General features: G+C 37.7%; 1 protein-coding gene across 1 annotated transcript in view; it reads left to right on the top strand.

Annotated features, from left to right (window-relative positions):
* LOC100959238 (contactin-associated protein-like 3) overlaps window positions 1-27,339 on the top strand; it is a 204,117-nt gene that overhangs the window by 72,384 nt on the left and 104,394 nt on the right. Inside the window, exon 4 of the mRNA XM_003795034.1 lies at window positions 25,192-25,339. Coding sequence (XP_003795082.1) covers window positions 25,192-25,339 — 148 coding nt within the window. The remainder of the gene's footprint in view (window positions 1-25,191; window positions 25,340-27,339) is intronic.

The following is a 27,339-nucleotide window of genomic DNA, read 5'->3' as shown; positions in this document are numbered from 1 at the left end:
AGCCCTCTCATTTTTAAAAAACATTTTTTATATGTGAGATAAATGTTTACTTTTGTCTTTTATTAAGAATACAATAAAAACACATTTGTACTTCTAAAATTTGTAGTACTAAGCTTATAAGAAAATATAGCAAATTGGCTCTACTCGATGAAAGTAGGGAATTTTCTTCTGAAGCCTCAAATCTAAGATCTGTAAAATAATCTAGAAGAAAAGTAATAAAAATGAATATTTCTATATAAACTAGGAAATCAATCTTGCATTTTGTCACACAGACTTAGGTGAGGGTGATTATAGTGGTCATGACAATGCAATGGGAACCATAGCTTAGCAAGGGCTTAAGGAAGCACTTGGGAAGTGTTCAATTAACGTAAACTGTGATGAGGAGGATAATGAAATGATGAGGACAATGATTTGAATTTAGGAATATAATCCCCTCTCCTTTGGACTGTTTTAAAGCTACCAAAAATTCAATTAATGAAAAAAATTCTTAAATGTTAGAAACTCATTTTATCTAAGCCTTCATTTTACCAACCTGAGAGTTTTCTGTGGCCTAGAGGGAAAATACAATGTGTGTTGACTTGAATGGATGCTTTAAACACACCTCCTCCACGTGCAGGAGGCTGTGCCTCCTGTATACTTACTATACCTAGATTACTTATAATACCTGATACAAGGGAAATGCTACATAAATAATCACTGTACCATGTTGTTTAGAAAATGATGACAAGAAAAAAGTCTGTACATGTTCAGTATAGATGCAACCATTCCTTTTTCCCCAATATTTTGAATCCACAAATGTAGAACAGAGGGTTGACTGTACTATGTCTGTCCGAAACAGGAATAAATAGGAGTAACTCTACAGTGTACTTATCAGGAAGTTCACTGCTATATTGTTTGTAAGAGTCAAAATTGACTGCTGTCTAGAGTCTATCCATGTGGAATGGGGAAATCATGTTAAATCTCCCCTTAATTTTTAGAGCTACAAAATGATGCAGCTCTTAAAAAGGATGTGTGAGACCCAAACTCACGAAATAGAGAGATTTCCGCAACATACATCTTCTAATTGAAAAAGAAGTTGGAGAATGATGAGCAAAATAAGATCTCATCAATGTTAAAATATATTCAGACAACAATGTACAAAAATGAAATACAGGTGACTATAATGTTGAAGGACTTAAAACATATTCACTGATCTGGTTATTCCTCGTGTGGAGAGAGGACAGACTAGCCAAGATGACTTATTTTACTCTGCATGCTGCGTATTTAGATATTATTTGACTTTTTAGAAAGACACATTCATGTCCATATATATAAATAATAATAATGAACACTTTGTACAAACTATGTGCCAGGTTCTGTTCCTGAAAGCAGTTGTCAAAGATAAATACAATTATCATAATTTTAGAGTTAAACTGAGGCACAAGTAAGTGAAAGATTTGGGCCAAAGTCTCACATTTAGTATGAGTCTTAGCACAGACTTCATTAGTAACCACTGTACTATACGATCTTCCAAATCACAGGACTGAGCTCAGTGCAAAATGAGCACGTGAGGCCCCGTATTCAAAAATTATTAATAATCTCACGAAGGCTAAAGCAGAGAACTAAACCAAACATTGATGGGGTCCTGAGTATGTCCCTGTGGACTATCTAGGTTGCATGCTTAGGAAGCTGACCCTGCAGATAATAAGTAATAAAAATAGATCAAACAAGGGAGTTGAACAAAACAACGGTTTTAAAGAAAATGAAATGGCTCTATCAGATTATTTCTAAGATCTCTTGAGTGGTTATATCTTAAAATGGTTAGAAACATGATCTTTTTTTATTTCAAAATATTGCAGGGGTACACATGTTTTGGCTATGTGGGTTGCTTTTGTTATGCTTGAGCCAGGGTTGTAAGTGTGCCCCTCACTTAAGGGACATGCTCTTTGAGGTCAGGCAGATCTGGGGGAAAATCCAGCTCTGTCATTGATTGTCTGTTGGACTCTGAGCAGGCCATACTGAAAGTTGATGTTTGATCTGAAAACTGGATTATAGGAGGGGTAAGTTGTGAGGAACCTTTCTGAGCTTGTTTTTTAATTTGTCAAATGTTAAAGGATAGCAACTGCCTTTTGAGGTGACTGTGGCAGGAGACTCAGGGAACAAGGCTGCAAGTAAAATCTAAAATCACAGAATTGTGATTTCTACATGTCTACTTAAAGACTCAAAAATGTACCCCACAGTTATGGCCATCTAAGAATTCTGAGGTTTAGGAGAAGAGTGTTTAGAAAGGAGTAAGTTCTGAATAATTCACATACCATCTGAAATTCCAGTTAGATATTCATTGGTTTAATAAACACATTAGTAGCAGGGTGTTGTGGCAGGCCACTGTAGTCCCAGCTACTTGGGAGGCTGAGGCAAGAGATCACTTAAGCCCAAGAGTTAGAGTTTGCTGTGAGCTGTGACACAAGAGCACTCTACTGAGGGCAACATAGTGAAACTCTGTCTCAAATACATAAATAAATAAACAAACATCTGGGAGATGAATGTTGAAATATTAGTTACAATTTTTTGAGCCTTAGTTTAATTATTTCCTGATAATTCACAGGGTACTAGGTATTGTACTAGGCATTAGGGATTCAGAGCATAATGCAAGAGAAAACATTATTGAGAGATGGATCAAAAACAGCTATTCAGATTAACAATACTTGAACACAATAAGTACTGTTAACAACAGCAGTGGTAAAGGAATAACAGTGTGGAAGGAATGACTGGGGGCTTGAGGGGACAGTAATCTTAGGCAGGGTAAATGAAAAGGATGAACTAGAGAAAGTTGTATCTAAAGATGAGATGGTGGGAGAAGCCAGCCAGAGATCTGTTACAGGTACATCCGTCCTGGACCAGAGAGAGGAAGAAGAAGCCAGGAAGCAGGGCCAGCTTGAAGACGTTAAGGGAGAGAAAAAAGTTCCTTCATGGCTGGAGCTCAGCAGCCAGTGAGAAGACAGTGTGAGACAGAACTAGATAGTGAGTAATTTAGGCCAATGGGGTCTTTTAGGTGGAAACTTTAGGTCCTTAGGTTTTCCAAGGCTGGTGGAAGCTGAGAAGTGAGGAAAGTGTCAGGCTTGTTCAGAATGATGTTGGTGATCACTGGGACATCAGCATCAGGAGAAGCATGGGGAAGAAGGTCAAACTGTAAAAGGATGGTTTAAAGTTGTGGGCGTGGTACAAGCCAGAAACAGTGGTTTTATATTTTTCTTTCCTGGACAGAGTTGCTTCTATTCATGAGTAGGAGAAAGAAGTCTTGGAAATTCCACATGGTTCCCTGAAGATGGGAAGTAGGCAGAGTTGTTCTGGTTAGTGTGGATAGATAGGTGGTGAGGAAAGAGAGATGATAGATAATAGATAGAGACAGAATAATGAAAATATGTAACAGCTACTTCTGGTTACATTTCTAACAGAAGAAGAAATCAACCTGCAACATTTTCTGACATGTGGTGGAAAGTTTACCTATAATGTCACATAACTGAGGCAGGCACTGTATCCAATTCTGAGGCATTTGAATAAAAAATTACCATGCATTATTTTCCCATTTGTCTAAAACGTTTTTGAAAAAACTATCCTAAATTAGAATCAGCATTATTTTTAAGGTGAATTTAAAAACCTGTCTGCTGGACATGCTTCTTGGAAAATCAGGATATAAGAGGACAGTTAGCAATGCTGTGGCCATGGCTTGCACTCAGCAGCTGTGGTTATTCACAGTACTGGTTAAATATCAGGACTTTCTCCTTCCTGGTAATTCAAGCCAAAATTGTCCACAAGTTGCAAGGATCCCTAAGTGGCTCATAAAGATTCTAATACCTGAAAATAATATCAAAAGACAAACTTTTCTAGGACAATTTGAAATTCTTAGACTTGAGAATTTAGTGGATTTTTTCTCTGACTTTTGAAAAGAATTAAATAACAATTTATAAAACACAATTAGCCTCATGAAAGTCGTGCTTGCAGTGAGTATAGAGCCATTGTAGACAGGTAACACGTACACGTCTTTCGGGCCCTTGGCCTGAGTTTGGTCAATAAGAAACAGTTCTTATTGTCCGTCCGTTTATATAAGCTAAATTAGCACCTCACCTACTATTTACTGGTTCTAGCTTATTATTTGTAGATGAAAGAAATTTTATCTTAAAATTATCTTTACCAAATCTATATGGGAAAAGCTAGTTTTCAAGAGTATTAACAAATAAATGTGACTGTTATTAATGGGAAAATTTATTCTTTTCTAAAGGCTAATATTAGAAAGTTTGCACTGGGAGACAGATTTTTATTTTGGTTTTTATAGCCACAGTTTCTATTTTTTGTTTTTCTTGATTTTTTCTTAAAAAGAAGCATCCAAATGGATTGTTCTATGGACAGAACTGTGTTTCTGTAAAATTCATATGTTGAAGTTTTAGCCCTCAATCTAATGATATCTAGAGGTAGGGTCTTTAGGGAGTGTAATTAGGTTAATTGAAATTGTAAGGGTGGAGCCTTAATTTCATAACACTGTGATCTTACAGGAAGAGGAAAAGAAAGAGGAGAGAGAGTGAGAAAGGAGAGAGGAGAGAAAAGGGAGAAAGACAGAGAGAAACCTCCCCCATGTGAGTTCACAGTGAGAAAGTGGCCATCTGCAAGCCAGTGTTAGACACGTAAATATTTCCAATGTTTTTAGAAGTCTTTTATACCATGTTAACAATTACCGAGTCAACCCATAACTTCAAAATAAGTATTGCATAAGACAGACTCCTTTTGAAATTAATCTACATATGTACCAGTACATTATTCTCTGAACAAAATTTGCTATTTTACTTCAATAGACCATTCATCTGAAGGCTGCTTATTGTCTACCACTGTCCCCCAATGTGAGATTATTTATTTCTAAACAGCAATATTGTGCATACTTAAGCCATTATCATGGGGAGATAAATTTCTCTGTGAACTTTAAGTAAAGGTGGAACGGAATGCAATCAACTCAGGGTTAGAAGAGCCAATATAGGCAGTGAGTTTCAGCCTCACACCTGTGAATTCAATAGTTCCAAGGCTGTTATTTTATGTATGTTGAAAGACAACATATATTTTGGATGAATGATATAAAAAATTGATTTTTTTAACCCTATCGTGTTAAATTGTGGAAAGGTGGCTGTGAAATCCCTGTGGAAAACTGTGTAAGAGAGAACACATTCATTGACTGAAAGATCTGTGACACAGAACAAGAGTCCAGCAGGCACTGGCTCCTGTGGGGTAGTGATAATGGCAGAGCATTGGGACAGGTCCCATTACCCCAACAGACAGCCCATCTAATACTGTCCCAAGCCTACTCTCTGACAAGATTCAGATTTGCCTGCAGCTTTAAGAATTCCACAGCCTGAAACATGAAAGAAAAGGTTTTCTTCAAATGATATTTGAATTCACTGATGTGGTAATCGCAAGTCCTGTTTCCTATTTTTTTGAAAATAATCTTCATCTAGCCAGACTTGGAGTGGACAGAGAAAGAGAATCCACATGGAAAAGGAGGGGGGGAAGGAGCAGGTGTCTTGAGTCCGTGCTTATGTATCAGGCACAGTCTGAAATGTTCTGTTTATCACATTTAGTTTCCATGAAGGCAGGTGTATGGGAAAATGGAAGCTTAGCAAAGTGAGGAGATGGCATCAAGCTTATTCATTGTAACTTAGCCTAAATAAAGATGGAATGAATTCCTCTGAGAATTTCTCAGCCAGGTTAATTACACATTTTATTCCAAACACAGAGCAGCCACACCTCCTGGATTCTGTGGAAGAGTCACAATTCTAAATATTCAGCACTGTCTCGTCCCATATTTGTCAAACTCTCTGTCTCAAAATTAGAGCAATAAATTTGGACACAGTTCCTGGCCAAACCTTCTTTGGCATCTCTGAATAAAAAGTGCAGCCATATCGCAAATATCCCCTTAAGTGGCAGATCCAGAATGCACATGGCTTGAAGCTTAGTCAAGACCAAATGGCTTCAATTCAGAGCTGCTGTTAATTCCCCTGTCCATGGACACTCTAGTGGAGAGAAAAATGAAAAGCACAGGGCAGGGTGATATTAAAGGAAAGCTCCCAATTTAGATATGTGAAAGGAAATAAGGCAGAAGCAGCTTAAAGAGGTAATTATCCTGAAATGACCAGATAGAGTTTTGTTTTTGTTTTTAAATACTATGAAAAGGATATTTTTGTGAATCTGGACTGAAAAAGGGAAAAGACAAAATGAGAAGACTCAAACCTCTGGAGATTATCAGGACTATTATCCTAGAGACTCAAACCTAGAGATAATTACTTCTTTTTGCTAGAGATGTCTAGAAAAGGAAGTAATTTAGCCAAACAGAAGATTAAAGATAAAATGAATTAGAAGTATCTTCTGGAGGACACTGAGGCCCTGGAAAAGGCTGAGAACCATGTGTGCTCCTTTGGAGAGCTCTCTCTCTCTTTCTCTCTGTCTTTCTCTTGCCCTCCTCTGGACAGGGCCAGCTCTCTGAGGGGTCACACTGGGCTGGCAGTTCTCTGAAGTCTGAAAGCACCCACACAGGATGGGATAAGGGCAGACCAGATGGAAGGAACCCAGCACTGAGCATTTAATAAAATGCTCCTGCCCTTCACCCTTAGGCTGGAAAGAACCTGTCCCCCAAGCTTCTGGTTACAGAGTCTGATCCCAGGTAAGGAGGGAGGAAGCACCAGGAGCACTCACACAGGCCCAGAGCCAAGGGGCCAACCTTACAAAGCTGAGCAGTCACAGTCTGTGTGCTAGGTGCCGTGGGGTATCCTGCCAGGCCAGCCACAGTCGCAAGACAAACCCAAGGGGGAAAGAGGCAGGCAAGTAATAAAGCATGGTGGAAGACAAGTGGACTTTCCTAGAGGAAAATGTAGGCTAAGGAAAGATGATCACAATAAACCCTCAAGAGTGGTTAGTTTGGGGGTGGCGTGAAAGGGTGGCTTTCACGTTTTTATTTTTTATCTTAACTTTTTTGTAGTATTTTAATTTTCTAACTAAGCATGTAATAGTATTTTATTTGTTGGCTCACTAGTATGTTTATTTTATCTGTCAATAGGGTATCTAACTAGAGAGCTTATAAATCATATTTTGTTTTTTCCTTGTTATTCTCTATTTAAAAGCAAACAATGAAAAGAAATAAACAGAATCTCCTTAAAATGTAGATTTATAGTCTTGCACTAATAGAAACAATTGAAAAAGGAAAACATTTATCCCCACATAATAAAATCTGAAGCTAATATGTTAAAATTGAAACATTTTAATTAAAATGAGTGAAGTGCATTTTATTCCTATTCCTTCTGGAATCAACTGAACATCTTTCAGGGTTTTGACCTCCTGGGAGTGGTTGTCTTCCTGGGTGGTCAGCTTTTTGGACTCCTGACAAACTGCCACTATACCTGGCAAAGAGTAGGCACATGAACAAAATGCCTCCTGCTTTTTTTCAATTTGCTTTTCAGATATACATTTATGTTCCTTTTACTTCCAACTCAATAATTAACTTGTTGTGCATAGGAAGCATTCATCTTGAACTTATTGTTAATTACATGAGTATTATTGTGATTTAGCAGTATTGCAGACTCATTTAAATGCCAAGAAAAACATTTTGATTTTTTTCACTAAAACTTCCAAAACAGCTTGAAACACAATTCTGTGAGGTTTAGCCATTGGATTTTAACAGATTTCAAACGTATCTGGCTAGGTTCTATTTAAATTAATGTTTTGTTTAAGTACAAAATTTCTACTTCTTAAAACGTATCTGGCTAGGTTCTATTTAAATTAATGTTTTGTTTAAGTACAAAATTTCTACTTCTTAAAAATGCCACATGTTATTTTTCTGTGAACAATGGCAAACTCCTGGGATAATAAACGTATTTCTATTATAAACACAGTGTGAAATATATTTTAAGACTCTAATCTGAGAAGAACCTGAATTTTTATTTCAATTACTGCATTGTTTATTAACACTGAAATGGACAGTTACAATTTTAGGGGAAAAAAATAAACTAAAGTTCTCAAAATTAGGTTTGGGGAAGAGTTATTACTGATTTAGGATTTAGGTGATAAATGTATGTCTCTTAATTGGGAAATTATTAAATTTTTCAGCCATGGCATTTGGACCAATTTGGGATGCTGTGACATAGATCATGGCTGAAATTATTATTGGAAAATGGAATATGTGCTTAAGACAGCTCGTGTTCTTTAACCAATTTTTTCTTCTTGAGATATGAGCTTATTTCAGGTTATTCCATACTGAACATGATGTATGCTATTAAAAAAACTATAATAGTTAATGAAGATATGAGCGCACTTTATATTCACATATTATAAACACATATTGTAAGCACAAGTAATACTATTGCTCTCAAAAACATTTACTGTCCTCCCTTCATATCCATGGGGGACACTAGTTCCAGGAGCCCTCTCAGATGCTGAAATCCACACATATTCAAGTCCTGCCCTCAGTCAGCCCTGCAGAACCCACAGATTGGGAGGGCTGACTATACTTACTGAAAAAAATCCATGTGTAAGAGGACCTGCAAAGTGTTGTTCAAGGGTCAACTGTCTATATCAGTCTATATAGTTGTTCCAGAAAACTACACCCAGCTGAACCCAGAGGATTCATGCTATGGGGAAACTGAGCCTAACCCAGCCTTGCTGAGGAATGTTGAAAGATGTGACTAATCCTAAGTACTAACGCACTGTCAGGGGCAGCCATAGATCCTGAGAAAGAAATCTGAAGAACTTAACATCAGAGCAAGCTCGATAAGGAACTTTATGAAACAGAACATCAGAGTAAACTCAATGTAATTACTGCCATAAACTGAATGTCTGCCATTTTCTAAAAGTAGGCCGATGTATATTAACTGCATATTAGTAAATCTGAACAACCACCACAGCTTTGTAACTACTTGCTGGCTGCCTGAACACATTCAGGGTACTTGTTTGTTCAATAACAAAAATCAACTATTTCTATATTTATGAATTGGCATATTCCTTTGGGTCTTGATACTCCTCTTCCCCCCCCAAAAAAACCAATTTGGTAATGAGGATGAGAGTTCTTGAGTAGCCTTTCTACTGGCTGAGTTTGTCTGAGGATTTGTGGCTACCCTTTCTTTTTCAAACATTTTTATTGTGATAAAATACATGTAACATAAAATGTGGCTTCCTTCGATCACATAAGACACCCTGACTATTTGCTTTAAAGTCTCCCTTTGTGTCCTTTGGCTCAGCAGGATTGAGTTCATGGGGAATATTTCAAACACTCACTGCAAATTTTGAGTCATTATTGAGCAAGATGTGTAATATGGGCTCTCAGTTCCCATCTGATACAGCTTAGGCTTTAATGGCTGAAAAATATGGGATGTCCGGAATGCTGCCCATAGGTCTCTCTCTCAGAAGGCTTACTTCAGTCTGTCATGTTTAGAATAGGTATAATTATGAGAATTCTCCCTTGCAATGACCAGAGAAAGGCTCTTTTGAGGAAGACAAGTTGGTACATACACAAGAATTTTATGAAAAAGTATCTATCCCAAAGAAATGAATTATTTATATTTCTAGGATGAAAATTATTCTGGGAAAAAAAAAACAGCTATAAAGAATGAGTTAAGAAAATGGAGGAATAGATTAAGAAGCAGAAACCTGTTGCTGGCTCCAGGTTCTGATTCCTTCTCTGCTGTCATCCTTTTTGTTTCCTCTGCTGATCATTATATTTCTTTTCTTTAATCTGGGACGTAAGAGGAGAGAAGTAATGGTCTCTTGGATGGATGGATGGATCTCAATGGCTATGGACATCTAGGATGACTTCCTTGTAGAGGAGGCAAATTATCAGCCTTACTGGAATGTCATGATATTGGGTTTCCTGGTCCTGATGTCAGCTCTTCCTTTTAGATCTGTGGTCTCTAACCCCTGGGCTGCTGACTAGTGCTGGTCCTTGGTCTGTTAGGTACTGGGACACACAGCAAGAAGTGAGGGGCAACCAGTGAGTGAGCTAAGCTTCATCGGTATTTACAGCTGCTCCCTGTCACTTGCATCACTGCCTGAGTTACACCTCCTTCCGCATCACCAGTGGTGTTAGATTTTCACAGGAGTGCAAGCCCTACTATAAACTATGCATCAGGGGATCTAGGTTGCATGCTCCTTATGAGAATCAAATACCTGATGATCTAGGTGGACCGTCTAGTTGCAGGAAAACATGCTCAGGGTTCCCACTGATTCTGCATTATGTTGAGTTGTATAATTATCTCATTATATATACAGTATAATAGAAATAAAGTGCACAATTTAAATGAAATGTGCTTGAATCATCCTGAATTCCTTGCCTCTATCCATGGAAAAATTGTCATCCATGAAATTGGTCCCTGATGCCTAAAAGGATGGAGTGGAGACTGCTGCTTTAACCCAAACATGTGAAACATGGTTAGTATCCCTAAATCACAAAGGGAAGATCAGAGAGTCATTGAGAACTTGGGCAAGACACTATATCTAGAATAAAGATTTTGGCTTGGTGAGTGATTGCCCTAGTGACTTAGAGAAAAGAGAATAAAAACAGAGTCAAACTACTGTGGCAAAAATAACTGAAACTACAGTGCTGTATAAACCAGCTTATTTTTCATCTCAACATGATGAAAACCAGCCTTACCCCCTTTGAAGCTCTAACAACTCAAATGCCAAAATCCCCCCAGTGGTCTTCCCCCCAGTTGATATCACTCATCTTTAGAGTTCTTTTCTATTGCACTTAGAAGATTCATAAAAATTTGCAGAAGTGCTCTGCAGCATTTTTTCAACATACAGCTATGCTGGGGGATGTACACGGGGTGCTGAATGAAATGTTGCTTCTGGCTGACTTGTTTAATGAATAGAACAGGTGCGGTGGAAGCCAAGTGATAGGCTTCCCTCATCAGGGAACGTATAGCTTTAGGAAGCCAACCATGCACCTTTCCCAACAACTGGAGAGCTCTTTATGGCTGGAAAACCCAATGTGAGGGGCTACTGGTGGCCTTCTTGGAGCTTTATCTGCAGGTAGCCACCTCTAGCAGTGATGTAATAATGCACTCAAGAGCCAGGGGTGTCCCTGTTGCCTTTTATCAGTAGTTCACTGAAACACGTTCCAAATTAATGGGTATCCATCCAAGAGAAGATCAGAATATATCCTTGACCTCCGCTCTTGTAGCAGCCTTTTTGCCAGGGAGTTCTCTGCCAGGAATTGGCAGGGAAAAAATAGTTGGATGGCAAGGGCAGACAGTGGGTGGCAGCCATCCAGTTCAGGAAAATATAGGGAAATATAAGATGGCAGTGTTACCTGCACCGTTAGAATTATTCACAAAGGGAACACAATTTATTGGGAGCCAACAATATATAAGACAGAATGTTCTAATGGAAAGTCAGTATGCCACTATGTTAAAAACTCAAGACATTTGGGAAAAAAGATTAAGGAAGCTATGAGGGATGCAATGAAAGTCTGAAGCTTTATTACCACCTGAGAAATCAGACAGAAAATAATTGGCAAATGGTGCAAACTAATGTGCAAAATTGACATAATGAGGGAACCGCCAAGCTGTGAAGCAGAGAACCTTGTGTCTGTCTTTTTTCCCCCCTCACCTTAATCTTTTTCTACTGTTTTTTGTGGCCCCCAGAGCCATGTATTCTGTAATTTTTTATGACCCCTTTTGTTTTAAAGCTGTATCTCTGAACAACCTTCCGTTTATTCTTCCTCTGTAAAATTCTCATGCAAATAGACCCTTGGTTAGAGGCGCATACCTTCGTCTTGTCTCTTGATGCACCTGGTGGTCTGTTGGAAAGAGACCTGCTGTGGAAACGAATGGCCACCCTGTTCTGCACTCTGGATGAAATGTTTCAAAACTGCTGGGAGGCAAGGCCTCTGACGTGGTAAATATGTGCCTTCTGTAACAAAATGAGGAAGCATGACAGTCTTATCAGGCAGCAGGAAAAAATGCAAGAAATTACCAGAAATAAATCCATCCTAATTACAAGAAATAGATCCATCTTTATTAGCCCTATGAACAGATATACCAGTTTGGTAAAATGTATCAGTTCTATTATATAAGTTATAACAAAGAAAATCCACAGCCACATGTAAAGTGATATCCTTTTTCTTAAGCCCAATCACAAGGAATAGAATCTGTAATTTTTAAAAGAAAATTAGGAAAATGCGATGTAATAAAAAAGGGCCATTCACTTTGTAATACTTCCATATTGCCTGTGAAAGAAAGGAGGAAAATTTGACAGGGAAGGTAGACCAGTTTATAGATCAGTACAAGATTTTATAGAAATAAATATGTTTGCAATTCTGTTACCAGATGAAGAGGGTCTGGCCACCTATCATTGTCCAGCCAATATGCAGAGACAGGAATTAGGTCCACCAAGCTTTATTGTCAGAAGGCCAACAAGTCTGGAGAACAGTGACAGTAACCTCTCCAAGATTGTTCTGCTCTTCCATTCCCCAAACCTCAGTTTTATACATAAAAAATCAAACAAAAAATATATTAGCCTTTATCTTAAACAATAAGAAATAATAATCAGCATAACCCACGACCTATTACAACATCTGTAATTAAAAAGTTAATCTCCTAAATCAGTTAGCCTAAACTCCTCAAGATACACATTTTTAGGTCAGCTGAATTTACAAAACAACAAGAATAGAGGACAAGAGGTGGATGTCAGGCAGGACCTAAACTAAGCAGACCAGCTGTGTCATCTCAGCCAACCCTGACTGACTCCATCTTATTCTCACTGCATGCACTCTCAATTCTTCATGTGGTCCCCCAATTTGGCTACTATTTCAATTGCAATACCTGTGTCAACTAAATATTAATATTATTCTATATTAGACTTTTATGTCCAGTTTTCTTTTCTGTACCTTTGAATCAGGAATTAAGGTTCTACTTTGCATTTACCTATGACAGCTTTCAATATTTGTGCCAATGGATTCCTTAGGATTTAGAGATTCAACTACTGGATTCTGTAGGTATTTTCTGTACAAGAGAACTTAATGTAATTTTCCTCACCTTAATGTTTCACACTACTATTCAATATTTGGATGAGTTATTAATAGCTGCTGATACTTTATATGTGATGAGAAAATTTAACTTTACTACAATGTTTAGCTTACCAAGGACATAAAGCATCCCTATGTGAACTAAAGTAGAGGGGAGGAGACACTTGCCCTTTCCCCTGAAAATTTTCATGATTGAGGCATATTAATAAAAGAAAGGATTTACTTACCATGCACGCAGGGAGAAATCAGAGTGATAACACAATTTTCCAGTGGAGTTTAGATATCTTTATACAGGCCTTTGGGTTGAGTAGACTGAGGAGCAGGGTGATAAATGGTTGCTAGGGAGGTTGCTAGGGAGGACAAATAGATGGGGGAGAAATAGACTGACATGTAGATTAACCTGGGAGACAGCATTTATGACCCAAATGATTTGGGCCAGGTCCACCTACATTCCTGACCTTCATTCCTGAAATGATTTTGGATAACAGGAAGAGGGAAAAGGAGTCAATTGTCCCCTTTGATCTTCTCATCAAGGCAGTCCAATTTGTGCTAATAGAGGGAAGTCCTCCTCTACTGTTTCTTGACCTTGAATGGCCTTCAATTCCAAATATCCTTTATACTAGAAAGACATATTTTGGGGTGAAATTTTCTTATCTCTTTCTGGTCCCAGCTAACCAAAGGATCCTCCTCTTTATTGAGGGGCCTAATGCAGCCATGTACAAACCCTTTCCCCCTACCCCTCCTCCTTCTCTCCTCCTAAGACAAAGACACAAAAGATCTGACTACCCCAACTCCTGAGAAGTTCAGGCCAAAAGCCCCTAACCTGATAGGAAATCTATGGAATGAGCCCACCCTACTATGGCCCCATATAAAAGGGGTTTGCCCCTGGGTGTACATGCCATCTTTGCACTGTCCAGGCTGGTCACCCTCCCCTTTCAATAAACCTGGCCTGAACATCTCCTCTATGGCCTAGTCTCTGGGTGACACTGTTCACACCTTTCACTCTTGACCACAGGGACCCCAGAAAACCTACAAGCTGAGTTGCTGTTCGTGAGAAGAGTGGTCAGACATGCCTAGTCATGGCCCCCCTCTTTTCTTGAAGATATCCTTTGTAATTTATTAACATACCTAAGGCCACGCAAAACAAAGCTTAAACCACACTTGCAGTAAATATGTGATGGTTTATCTACTATCCTTGTCTTAAGTGAAAACATTTCAAGCCTTTACACAAAGTGTCATTTCTTTAACCAATTATAAATGAAAGACTCTTTAAACCTAACAAAAACCTGTAACAACCTCCCCACCCCCAGGCTTTGAGATATCTGGTATTGGTTTAGGGTGTTACATGTAATTCCTGTCTCTAAAAGTAGATGTAGTGAGAACAAGATGGAGTCAGTCAGGCCAAGGCCAACACAACGCAGCTGGTATGGTTGGCTTAGATCCTACATGACTTTCTCCTTGTGTCTTCTATTCTTGTTTTGTAAATTCAGCTTTTACCCCTGAAAGTGTATATCTTTCTTTTTTTTTTTTTTTTGAAAGTGTGTATCTTAAGTAGTGGGTGAGTTAGGAGATTAACTTTTGAATTAAAAATGTTGTTTTGAGTCATGAGTAATGCCAATTATTGTTTATTATAGATCATAGATTATGGTGATTATCATTTAAAATAAGGGTTAATTATTATTGTTCAAAGTAAAGATTAATATGGTTTTTGTTTTGAACTTTTATGTGGTTTTGGAGAAGGAAAGATAGAACAGATTTGAGAGCCTACTCTCACTTTCTCCAGAACTGTTGGCCTCTGACAGTAATGCTTGTTGGACCTACTCCCTGTCTCTTCATTTGGCCAACAGTGACAGGAGGCAACATCTCAGCAACATCTCATGAATGTATTAAACCAAAACTGTAACTTACCTACCATAGACACATTTTTTCAGAAGTTCTTGCCCTACACATTTGCCTTAGAAGAAACCTATTTAAATTATTTTATAGAGTTTGGGTCCTTTTCCCTAAACACTTACATTGCAAAGACAAGAATTTAGCACATTTGATTGTCCCATGAAAAATAATTCCATCCTACAGTGTTCTTATTTTAAATATTAAGCCACATATCACACACACACACACACACACACACACACACACACAGGTTAAAAAATTCACCAGTTTTGAGAATTGCAATCAGTAGATTCCTGCTTTTTCTGAAGATGAGCTGAGATGGTACAAGAAGCATCACCAGCAGCTTTGCTGTGGTTGGAAGAAGCTGACAAGCCTTCCAAGTCCTTATTTAAGTACTTATCTATTGTTTCTTCCTTTGTATTAGAATTTCCAGACTTTAGCAAACCATTCTACTTTTACTATCGGGAGAATAAAGGAGTTGCTAATAGTATGCTGACTAAAAAACTGGGCCCTGGTGATAGACTTTTTGGTTACTTTTCTGTGTTGTTGGATTCTGTCACTCTGGGGATACCAGGCAGTCTATGAAACAGCCCATACAAATTGACAGAGGTACAAGGTGAGAACTGGGATAAGGTGAGAACCCCCCAAACTCTATGAAAGAATAGGCCTAGCTAAAAATAATGATAATAATTAGTCACTGTCCCCCTGACTACTACTCTGGACTCACATAGTGAGTAGTCATAAAAATTCTTAACTTTCTCTGTGGATAACATCACCCTTGTGAAACCTAAGGCTAATTTTTGAAGATACCTTTCAGGTCCTATATTCTGGTAGATTGACTGACCCACTCAGACCAAGGAACTGACTCAGCTGGTCTTTTGACCCTCCCATCCAAGAACCTGTCCCACATTCCAGTGGATTGGCTGACCCACCAAGGAAGCAGCCCATACCAATGGTCTTCCCCCAAACCAGCTGATTAGCAGATCTTGATTGCCTTATCCTCTGCCTACCAAATGTCGTTAAAAACGCTGTCTCCCAAATTCTCAGAGGCAGAGCTGAGAAATTCCTCCCATCTCCACACTTAGCACAATGCAGAATAAACTTTCTCTGCTGTAAACTCTGCGGTCTCTCAGTGTTGGCTTCCTCTTGAGCAGCAGACAAAGAACCTGGTTGGGCAGCAACATTTATAAGCCACTGAGTTCAGTTTGATTGAAAATTTGGAACCTTAGGACACTAAACTTCTAGGCACCTCATACTGTTGCTGCTATTTTACAAATTTCTAAGACACAAAACTTTTGTGCATGGCCAGATTAACTACAAGCAAGTCTTATTTTCCAACCCTAATGTTATTCTAAGCAGGGGGAATCTTTAAAATCTAGCTACTCTGTTTCCAGGTCCTGACAAAATAAGTGGATATGACTCATTTATAGTCATAGAAGGTATTCAGCCTCTCTGATTTATCTGCATTCTTATTCCTAATGCTGACAAGATTATTCACTGATAAACTGTGTGTGAGAGACACACAGAAATATGTGAATGTATCTCATGCAGTAGATATTTTATAGAGAAGGTTTTTTCTCAGAATGTAAGGGTAAAAATATGATGAAATTTGTTCTTATCTTTCAAATGTTTTTTGTTGTTAAAACTAAAATTAAAAATAGTGAATAAGTAATTTAAAAGTTTCTGAAACCATTATCATAGTTATGCTTAGACTATCAAGGCTATGAGTTATTGTCCATAATAGCACATTAATTGTAACTACTTTTATGTGCATATACAGTATTTAATATTTGGGGATAAGGTCACATAAATCATCCAGTTTAATGCCCATCTATTCTTATGTGAAAATATGTAGATCTGGTTTCAGCTAAAATGGAATAAATAAATTAAATCTATCTGATGGTCAGTTACTGACAAGTAAACATGCCAACCAAACAGATGATTATCATCCTCAATTAGAATAACAAAAGCACTTACATCATTCATTCCTACATAAATTCTTAATTTGGGTGGGTTGGGATCATTAGGGATGAGAAAAAGTAGAAACACTCCAATTAAATTGAATCGCCCAGTATTTGGGGGGGAAGTATCCAGTAATTACCAATGAGTCTAAAGATGGAATACAGCAGACACTCTAAGCTGACCAGGCAAAAGAAAGGAAATGCTGGTTTGTATGGTGGGACAAGGAAGCTGGCTGAGAGAGATTGGACTCAATATAGTACAGGTGTTCCCAGGTTATGGGCAAGCTACGTTCCTAAGAAGATCTTTAGGTCGGGTTTGTATGTAACTCAGATCCTCGATGAAAGGTGCATATATGGAAATAATAACAATAATACCAGTACTATAATGGCTCATATGTGGTAATAATACAGTAATACCATAATAATGATAACACCTTGTACTGTAATAAGTTACAGAAACTTTTATGCTCTTTTAATTCTGAAGCTAATAGGAATGTTACATTTATTTTGATCTAACCAAATCAATACTGGCCTTTCCATTTCAATAATTAATCCACTCCCCTGCTTAGTAATAATTGATGCTTTCATTGGAGCACTATCTTTCACACAGTCCATTATTCTCACTTTATCCTTTATAATTGTTCTGATAGTCAAGTGACAAAAGCCTAATGCCTTCTCAAAGAATGATGGTGTTTGGCCTTTCTCCAAAGGCTTAATTATTTCTACTTTCATTTCTATTGTGATTATCTTTCTCTTTGCTGCCAGTTCACCTGGAATTGCAGTGGACTTCTGCTTTGGAAGTTTGGTCAATAAGCCTAAACACTGACTCACTAAAGCAAACAAAATGTTAAGATGAAAGTGATGCTCTCAGTGACCACATAAACAATGAGACTAACTGCTTCCATAAAAATGCTGCGCCAACTGCTTCTGCCATGAGGGTTTGTATACATGCATGGAAAAAACTTGTTCCCAAATTATTAATTTAGTGATTCTTATGAGGAACCTTGGGAGCCCATTCATACATATAAAACACTGTTAATTCAGGTCATCCAACTGAGGACTGCCTGTATGCAGAAGACTGACTCTGGCAATTGAGTCAATTCACTAGTGTTCACTTGACACCAACTATGTGTTAAACACTGGTAAAGATTGTGAAAGTTAAGAAAGGTGTGAAAGTCTTGGGACCCTAGAATAAAATTCAAATTAGCATACATGTATTACCATTGAAGAATTCCTGATTTGCAACATACCTAGTATGTGCTAGAAGCGACATAACCCCTGAAAGTCTCTGAGAAACCAGGGACGGCACCAGTATACCCTGAACTTTAGTAAAAACTGTCTTATGATTGTGATAGGGAAGTAAATCCAAGAACAAGAAGATTTACTGATCAATATTATACAGTGTATTTGTCCCAGGTCCAAGTCGGATGACAAGTTAGATGAATAACCTGCTTTTCAAAAAGGTATTTCAACATTTAATTAACATGCTCACTTAAAGTCAATAGCCATATCTCAGTCAGAAACCATATTAAACTGTGTAATATATTTAGCTATACTCAAGATATACAGAGGACTAAGTGGCTAGTTCTGCTCTTCTCATTATCTGAATTTTTTAAAATGACCTTTGATGGTGAGCATTTTTTCATATATCTGTAGGCCACACTGTACCCTAGAAGTGCATTAATGTACATAGTTACCGTTCAATAAAAAAAAAAAAAAGAAAAAAGAAAAAAAAATGACCTTTGAATTAATCTTGATTTGTAGCCTTGGATGCTTTATGTTTCTGATTGATCATTCCCTTAAAGTTGGCCACAGTGAGCAAAAACAAGGAAGCATTTATTTGAGTTGTCTTTTTTAACAACAGCTATACTTTTTTTTTAGACTTTTTGACTTACAATTTAAATATAGCAAATTAATTGTTTTTTAAAATTGGGACACCTAAGTATCAAACTATATATAAATGTATTCTCAGTGTTTACATTTTTTAACAATTTTTAACATACACATATATATTTAATGAACTAAATATATGCATATATATGTATATATACACACATATTCTGTCACTGATTATTCATTCATTTTCTCTGTGATGATTATTTTTGTGTATACCTAAAATAAACCTGCTGTGTCAGGCCATGATTTTTTTAGTGCTAGAGAAAACCTGTGATTCCACAGCATTTTATACTAGGACTCTAGATCAACTCAGACCTCAGGGGATTTACCCTGGCTCTCATAGTTAATTAAGCTGGTAGCAGTGGCCACATTTCTTAATGTCGACCTCAGTGCATTTAGTAATACTAGAATACAGTGAAGTTACATTGTTCTTATTTTATATATATTAATAAACATTAATTTATTCTGGTGGTTAGTAAAGTACTAATTAAAATCATGAATTTGAGTGATTACTTTAAAATAATTAAGTATAAGTGCTCATCTCACCCATTTATCAGTATAAATACTGATTTAGTAAAACTCATACTGATTTAATAAACATCAGTATAAATACTGATTTAATAAAAAGCAATTTTGCATGCAACACCATTATCTATAATCCTCTGAAAATAACAGGAACAAAATGAGTCCCATATTTGCCTAATGTCATCTGCTAGTGAGGGGCTGCAGACCCAAGAGCTGGAGGTGAGTCAGTCCAAGAACCAAAGGGGAAAGTCTATAGACTCAACCCTACTTTCAAAGAGTAGCACGGTGAGGGTCAGTAGGAGGAAATCTCATTTACATGGTAATGGTGATAGGCAACCATAAGTGATGTTTACTATTAATTATTTACCATATGCTAGCCCTCTGCTAAGCACTTAAAAGATGGATGAGAATCTCTTGAGTCTTGGCTGTCCCACTGTTTCCACTGTTCAGAGGAGAAAGCCAGTGCTCTGTGTGGTTGTGTAACCAACCTGCCTGCAGTCTCAGAAGCAGTAAGGGCTGGGACTGGCCTCAGACCCCAGCCTCTCTCACTTTGCAACCATGTGCTCTCCATCACCTACGGGAAACTCCAAATCTTACCAAAGCCTTCAACACTCACAGGCACCAGCGTGCTGCAGGAATGATGACCTCCTATCGTGTTGGTGTCCCCGAGAGGGCCCTGTGGCAGCCCCAGGTCACTCTGCAGCAGCCCCTCCTGCACTTGTCAGGAGCATCCCAGAGAGCAGAGCAGGTTGAGGAGGTGGTAGCAGAAGGCTGGGGGCTCTTCAGCAAGACCCTAGTGCCCATACACTAGAGCCACTGTTTTGCTAATTTGTTTATTTGGACATCAGGTGTCAAGGTGGTCACATTCCTCAAGGAGGAATCATTATGGAATGATTGGTGTGGTCTGCGTAAGGCCCTGCTCTTGCCTTAGTGTTCATTCATTTAGAATTCCTTTTTATCTCCACACAACTCATTCCCCAGTTCATATGTTTTATTTCTGTGTATTCTTAAAAACATTATAATTGTTTCATTCACACATAATATTGTGTTATAGCTTCATTTTTCATTTACTGATCAACTCTTGATATAAATATAATTATACTACTCATACTAAGGTGCTAAAGATAATATACTCATTTTTAATAAGCTGTAGAAACACTTAATTGCTTCATAAAATACCATCAGGACGTATGCTATGGTAATTACATTATTAGAGCTCTAAATTTAGCATTAAAACAATTTTTTCCAATAACACTTATAAATAACAAAGTGTCTTAATCAAATAGTCTTGCTACTGTACCTTCCAGGGAGCAGCTTAATAATAATATCTTTCATTTGTGTAGTTGCTGGGAATGTTCAAGCCACTTTCAGAAAAACCTGCCAACAAGCTATAAATTGGGCAAAGCAATTATTATTACCCCCATGTTACTCATAAAGCAGTTGAGATTACAGATCCATTTCTATAACTCATAATTTAAAATTAAGATTTGAGGATAAAAATCCATTAAAACAGAAACGTTTCAAAATGCCATCTCTCTAAAAGGCTTCTTAAAAATAATTGCTGTTGATGAATCTTATGCTGACAGTAAATTTTCTGCTTGTGTCTGTTCACCTGAGTGTTAAATACTCAACTAAGAGTAATGATGAGTTTAACGTAATGCAAAGAAAAAAAAAACCACATAGCAGATATTACACGAGCACCATCACTGACTTTGTTTTGTGATTGTTAAATTTGACCTATGCAAGTGCTAAAAATCAAAGTGGGGTGTTTTTTGGTAATGTCATTAATCCCTAAATTATTTAGAAAACATATTTAGAATGTTTGTAGTGTGAATAGGCCCCAAGCCACAGATTTCACTTCGCTGACCATTTTATTTACAAGTATTCAATTTTGATATAACAGTTGTAATGCCCTCAAAGACAAGAGAATCCACACCAAACTGAAGTGATTCTGTCTTTCAGTAAGAGGGAGCTTTTATACACACACACACACACATATAGAGGAATGCTATAAAGAAAATTATTTGTAATCTCACAAGTTCATTGTGTACATTAACTAGCTTAATTCTTACCAACATTGTTAGATAGATATTATTTTTCAACATTGAAAAGTAAGGTGATAGTTTCTGCCAAGGTCATGTGCCTGATGAGATAGAATTTAAAGGACTGTGACTTCCAAAACCTATGCCCTACACTACAACTTCATTCTCAACAGAATTGTGAAGATTTAATTATCTGCAGAATGGGTGAAGGCCATATGTTTCTACAAAGGATGCTATCCCTATTCTTGTGGAGGCTTCTTTGTTCCACCTTAAAAAAGCAAAGCAGGGATGGGTCTTTGTATCTGTCACATTTTTTTCATTTGTAGTTGTTATATGCTCACCTGTAAATTCATGTCTGCTCTGGAAACTCTCCAAACAAACTTTGAATATAATGGATAGAAGACTATAATACATATTTTAAGCCATGTATTACTGCAATATAGAAGGTTTACTGTACTATATAAAGTCATTTCAATAATATGCCCTGAATGTTATATCTGAGAAGTGCTGGTTTGAATCTTCCCCTCCCAAAGTTTATTATGTTTAATTTCTGTATTTAAAAAAAAAAATGGCTCATTTGGTTTGTACCCTATTGAGTTGGCTATAATTCTATATAAAATTTGCCAGCACCAGCCACATACATTGAGGTTGGCAGGTTTGAACCAAGGCTGATAGGTTTGAACCCAGCCCAGGCCAGCTAAATAACAATAACAACTGCAGCAAAAAATAGCTGGGTGTTGTGGTTTTTTTTATTGTATTCAAATTTTTATTTTTGAACAAAAATCTTAACGATTTTAAATAATGAAACATGGTATATTCTAGACACTGGTTTTCTTTTTCTTTTCTTTTCTTTTTTTAATTAAATTTGGACTTCTATAGTTCTGTTGTGATGCTTTCTTTAACATTTGTATTATTTCTTACTATTTTATATCACTCCAAACTTGCTAAACAAAAAATCACTCTGTTTAAGTGAGGCTTCACTTTAAGGAAATACTTAAATACTTAAATAAACCAACAAATCACAGTAGCCTGTAGTCCCAGCTACTTGGGAGGCTGAGGTAAGAGAATTGCTTAAGCCCAAGAGTTAGAAGAGGTCACTGTGAGCTGTGATGGCACAGCACTCTACCAAGGACAATATAGTGAAACTCTGTCTCAAAAAAAAACCCAGATATGAATAATGTAATTGCTCCAAAATTCAAATAAATTAATGTGATCCTACCTATATTGTATACATATTCAAACATTTGAGTCACAAATAATCAAACAATCACAAATAATGTTTGATTTTGTGTTTAGATCTCTGAAGTTGTAAAGACTGTGTTCCTGTTTATAAATTATTAGATTGTGTCTATTTACAATTTCTTGAATATTAATCGATCCCTTTAGTTATATAAAACAAAAACACACATTAAAAATTCTCTTTGCTACAATGATACCATAACCACATGATACCACATCAATCAGAAGTATATTTGCCAAAGTTTGTATTTTAAAATAAATTAAGAAAGAAATCATATTTGGTATATAAAGATTATAAGGCAATTCTGATCAGATAATGTTTCTTTGAAATATTTTTATTGTTATTTTATACTGTGGTTTAAAAATTTTTGTCAGGTGCAGACAAACTAGATTTTAATTTTTCAAACTGTATTTTGATTTTGAATCAAAATGCCTGGAGGAGTTGTTCCCAGGTTGGTTTTTAGCTGTATGTATTAGATATTAAACCCGAGTTAACACTTACAGGATGGATTCAGAGTCTGAGGGAAGAACCATCTCTGCCAACCATGCTGACAATAACCATAACATCAACAGCTTCAGTCACAATTACAGGAGCCACTTCCAGACAGGTGATGGGTGGATTACTTCCAGTAGTGTGTCAATCATTACTCTAACATTTAGTCCTAAGTCTTATACATGCAGACCTGAAAGCTTGCATCACAGAGTAACAGCTTACCAGTAAGACTTTGGGTTGTGAAGGGTGGAGCTATGATGTGCTGTTTTTACCCAGCTCAGCCTCTGGTGTTTAGATGAAAGGTTTCAAGTGGACATTCTCAATGTGTGGAGGGGGCATACATATATCACCTGAAATTGGCATAGTGATTGGTAATGCTTAAAAATTGACCTTGATGTAGTGACACTTTAGTTGCACAAGAGTAAAATGATAAAGTATCTTGGAATTGGCATTAGCTAGCACTAGTCAGCGGTTCTCAACCGTAGGCTGCAACCTGTAGGAACTGTATTAAAGGACCACGGCATTAGGAAGGTTGAGAATCACTGCACTAAATGAACTATTAGCAGGATTGCCATTTACATCAAAATGGACCAGATTCACTAAGGGACTTTCTATGGTTTTATTTCCATTTATTTATACCAAGGGAGGCCCACCAGTGGTCTGGGGACTAAAGCAGACTGATCTTTATTTATTTTGATTTGCTGTTAAGTCTGACACATTCTTTAATAAAGTGAAAATAATTAGGTAGGTGATGTTCTCGATTCTTAGTTGAGCTAACTGATCTGCTGCCCCATACATTTAGGTTAACTGCAGGCCCCAGGTACGTGAGGAGATAACCGTTCCAGGGCAAGAGAATATCAAAAAGTATACTCTTTTACTCCCTAATTTCATTATTTTGAAATAAAGTGTCTCTCTCTTTGGCTTTCTCAGTAATGCAGCTTTAGTTGTGTGATCAACAGGAAGAAGTCTGGTTTAAATCTTCACCCGTTTGGAGGTTGTTGCTCGTGAACTCATCATCCCACCCCTGTACTTTTTCTTTCATGTAAAATCCATAGATGACTTTGGGAAACTCTAGCCAAAGGAGTTTTGCAAAGTTAGACAGCAAAAGAACTGTGTAAGGAACTGACTGTCTGGGTGTTTAATTTTAATTTTTCTAAGTTTTCACTTCCTGGTGAATTTCTACCTTATGCATTGAACAAGTCATTGGCAGATAATCAAACATAAATTGATATATATGGGAGCACCAATGTTTTCTTTCTTTCCACATGTGCTATAGTCTGTATTCCTAAAAAAAAATCTGAAAACAGAGGCAAACTATTTAAAGGAGGTTTGCTGCTCTCACTCATCCTTCTGATGTTCAGGCTGTGAGACTGAGCCAAAGCATTGTCTCTGCTCTGGAGCAGATAATGGCCATGTGTTCCTCTCAGCCAGGAAGCTGGCTGCAGGGACTTCAGGTATTGGGCACAGCAGTGAACAAGACCCACCTGCAGCTATGTTCTCTGTGAAGTGGACTCAGCGTCATGATATAGAGTGACCACTGCAACTAAAATACGAGCCAGATGTAATAGTGCCCTCAACATAGGCTTGCTATCCTACCTCCAGAGAGTCCTTTCTTCTCCCTACTGTAGTTTCTCATTTATAAATTAAGGATGTGGGGCTGGGATTATGTCTAGGTCCCTTCTAGTTCTCTATTGCAGATTCCAGGATTCTCATTGCACTTCCTTTGCACATTACCCTTGTGCTTGATTGCCCTGCTGGCTGGTGGTGTGATTTCATGTGAACATCTCCATGACTTGAAGAGGAGAGGGATATTTGTGTATGAATACCCCAGAAAAGCAAACTTCTTGGAGGTCAACAAATTTATAGACATTTTAATGGTACTGATGAAATTTAAACTGTCCCATAAATAAAGAAAACCTAGCCTATGGTGACTGATCCAGAGGCTGAAGAGAGGCCCTCACATCCTTGTTAAACATTAGCAGTGTTCCTTTTAAGAAGACAGGTTTTTGCACTTTGACAAAGTGAACATACATTGCTCCTTGACATCCAAGCTAATGATGTGAAGATCATATTGTGCAGACACATTGACCCTTTTCTCTATTTTTCTCCCAGGGATTTCCAGGAAACACAAATGCAGACAGCGTGGTACACTACAGACTTCAGCCTCCCTTTGAAGCCAGGTTCCTGCGCTTCCTCCCATTAGCCTGGAACCCCAAGGGCAGGATTGGGATGCGGATGGAAGTGTACGGATGTGCATACAGTAAGTGGTGCTTACTCCCCCTGGGAAATCAGTGTCAGCCTGAGATGTTGTAAAAGCCAAACTGTGAAAGCAAATGCTGGCAAGAGATGTTGAACTTGACTTTTTCTGTTTGGGAATTTTTTTTTTTTTTTTTTTTTTTTTTGAGAAAGAGTTTCCTCCTGTCACCCTGGGTAGAGTGCCATGGCATCATCATAGTTCATAGAAATCTCAAACTCTTAGGCTCAAGCTATCCCCTTATCTCAGCCTCACCAGTAACTGGGACTACAGATATGCACTACCATGCCCAGCTAGTTTTTCTATTTTAGTAGGGACCAGGGTCTCACTCTCAGGCTGATCTTGAGCTACTGAGCTCAAGCAATTCACCTGCCTCAGCCTCCCAGAGTGCTAGGATTACAGGTATGAGCCACTGCACCCCACCTTTTTCTGCCTTTTTAAATAGCTATAAAAATAGAACTGACTTTAATGGGAAGATTTTTGCATCTACCAGTGAGAACATGGACTTGTGTTTTATAGCTGAATTTAGAGAAGGACCAGAACTGAAACATACGCATCTTTAGATTCCCAGGATTTGGCAAAGTACTTGCAACATGGTAGGTATCTCACAAACCCAGTACAATTCAAACTAACAATGGGTGATGCTATTTTTCTGAAGCTGAGATAATGCTCAGTACGGGAACACAGTAGTGCGTTTGGGGGCCAATTTCTCATGATGACTCAGTTCTCTTTGTTTTTCTCTACTAACACTATCATGAAACCTACAATACAGTCTCCTGCAGTTTCACTTCACCTTCACCTTCATGTGGAGGGAACATAACTGGCCTGACAATTAAGTTCAAGATCTCGTCCTAGGAAAAGTGCTACATACATCTTTGCTGAATATCACTACAGTCACCTTTGAATTACTCCCCTGGATTATCTAGTGACTCTAGTGATATTTAGCAATAAGGTATATAGCACTTTTTCTAGGGTTAGTTTATGAACTTAATTGTCAGACCTCATATGGCAATAGCTCCAATGGCTATCCCAGAAAAAGAGTTCTAAAATTGCTTTGAAGGGTGGACTAGGTGCTGGCAACAGTGCACAGTTTTCCAAGGGGAGTAACTCAGAGGTGACCATAGTGATATTCAGCAATGAGATATACAGCACTTATTCTAGAATGAGTTCATGAACTTAACCGTCCAACTTCATATGTGTATTAAGTCAGCTTCTCAGCTCATCTATTAGCTGTAATAAAAGTAGAAAGAATGTAGCCAACTTGAATATAACACAAACACAAAAATCAGGCAGTGAAAGCATATGGCGGCTCATACAGTTGTCATCTAATGACTCAGAACATACTTGTATTAGTTCTTTACGCTATTATCAAAACTTTTTAAATTGTTACCTAAATGGAACAACATTTAAAATAGTTCTGTGCAGAACTAAAGAATAATTCAGACAGTAGACTGGATGGAAAGGTCATAAGTGGCTTAGATTTGGGTCAGGTTGAACTTTCATCTCATGCCATTTATACACAATCACCCCTATTCTCTGGTTGGTCACAACTTTAGCTATGCAGAATATTAATTTTCCAAAGTATAATCATAATATCTACCATCTAGGCAACTTTTAATGTCTCAGATACTGTTGTTCCCATTTTATTCCTTAACCCCTGCACAACCCTACTGATTCCCTAACTCTGCCTCTGTTTTCTGGTGTTTGCATTTCTATGGGGCTAAATATAATGGTGCTGCTTTACCATCAAACCTTTGTTTTTCCTTTCATTGTTAATTTCCTCCCATCACTGTGTTCTCTGAGATCTGTAGCGCTGCTCTCTATTTCAGCGGCTGAGATGTCTGATATGTAGAATTACTCTTTGATGCTATGAAATTAGCTTCTCCTCTCATTACTCGGAAACAACTTCAGGTTTGCTGACTTCAAAGCAGAACATGCTCTTTGATGGCGATTTGCCATTAGCTTGATGTTCCTTCACAAGGAGCTATTACTCCAGATCCTTGGGC

Source organism: Otolemur garnettii, unplaced genomic scaffold, assembly GCF_000181295.1.
Source record: "Otolemur garnettii isolate 467f Iridium unplaced genomic scaffold, OtoGar3 scaffold00088, whole genome shotgun sequence".
In the NCBI taxonomy this organism is placed as follows: domain Eukaryota; kingdom Metazoa; phylum Chordata; class Mammalia; order Primates; family Galagidae; genus Otolemur; species Otolemur garnettii.
This window is presented reverse-complemented; position numbering and strand designations above follow the sequence as displayed.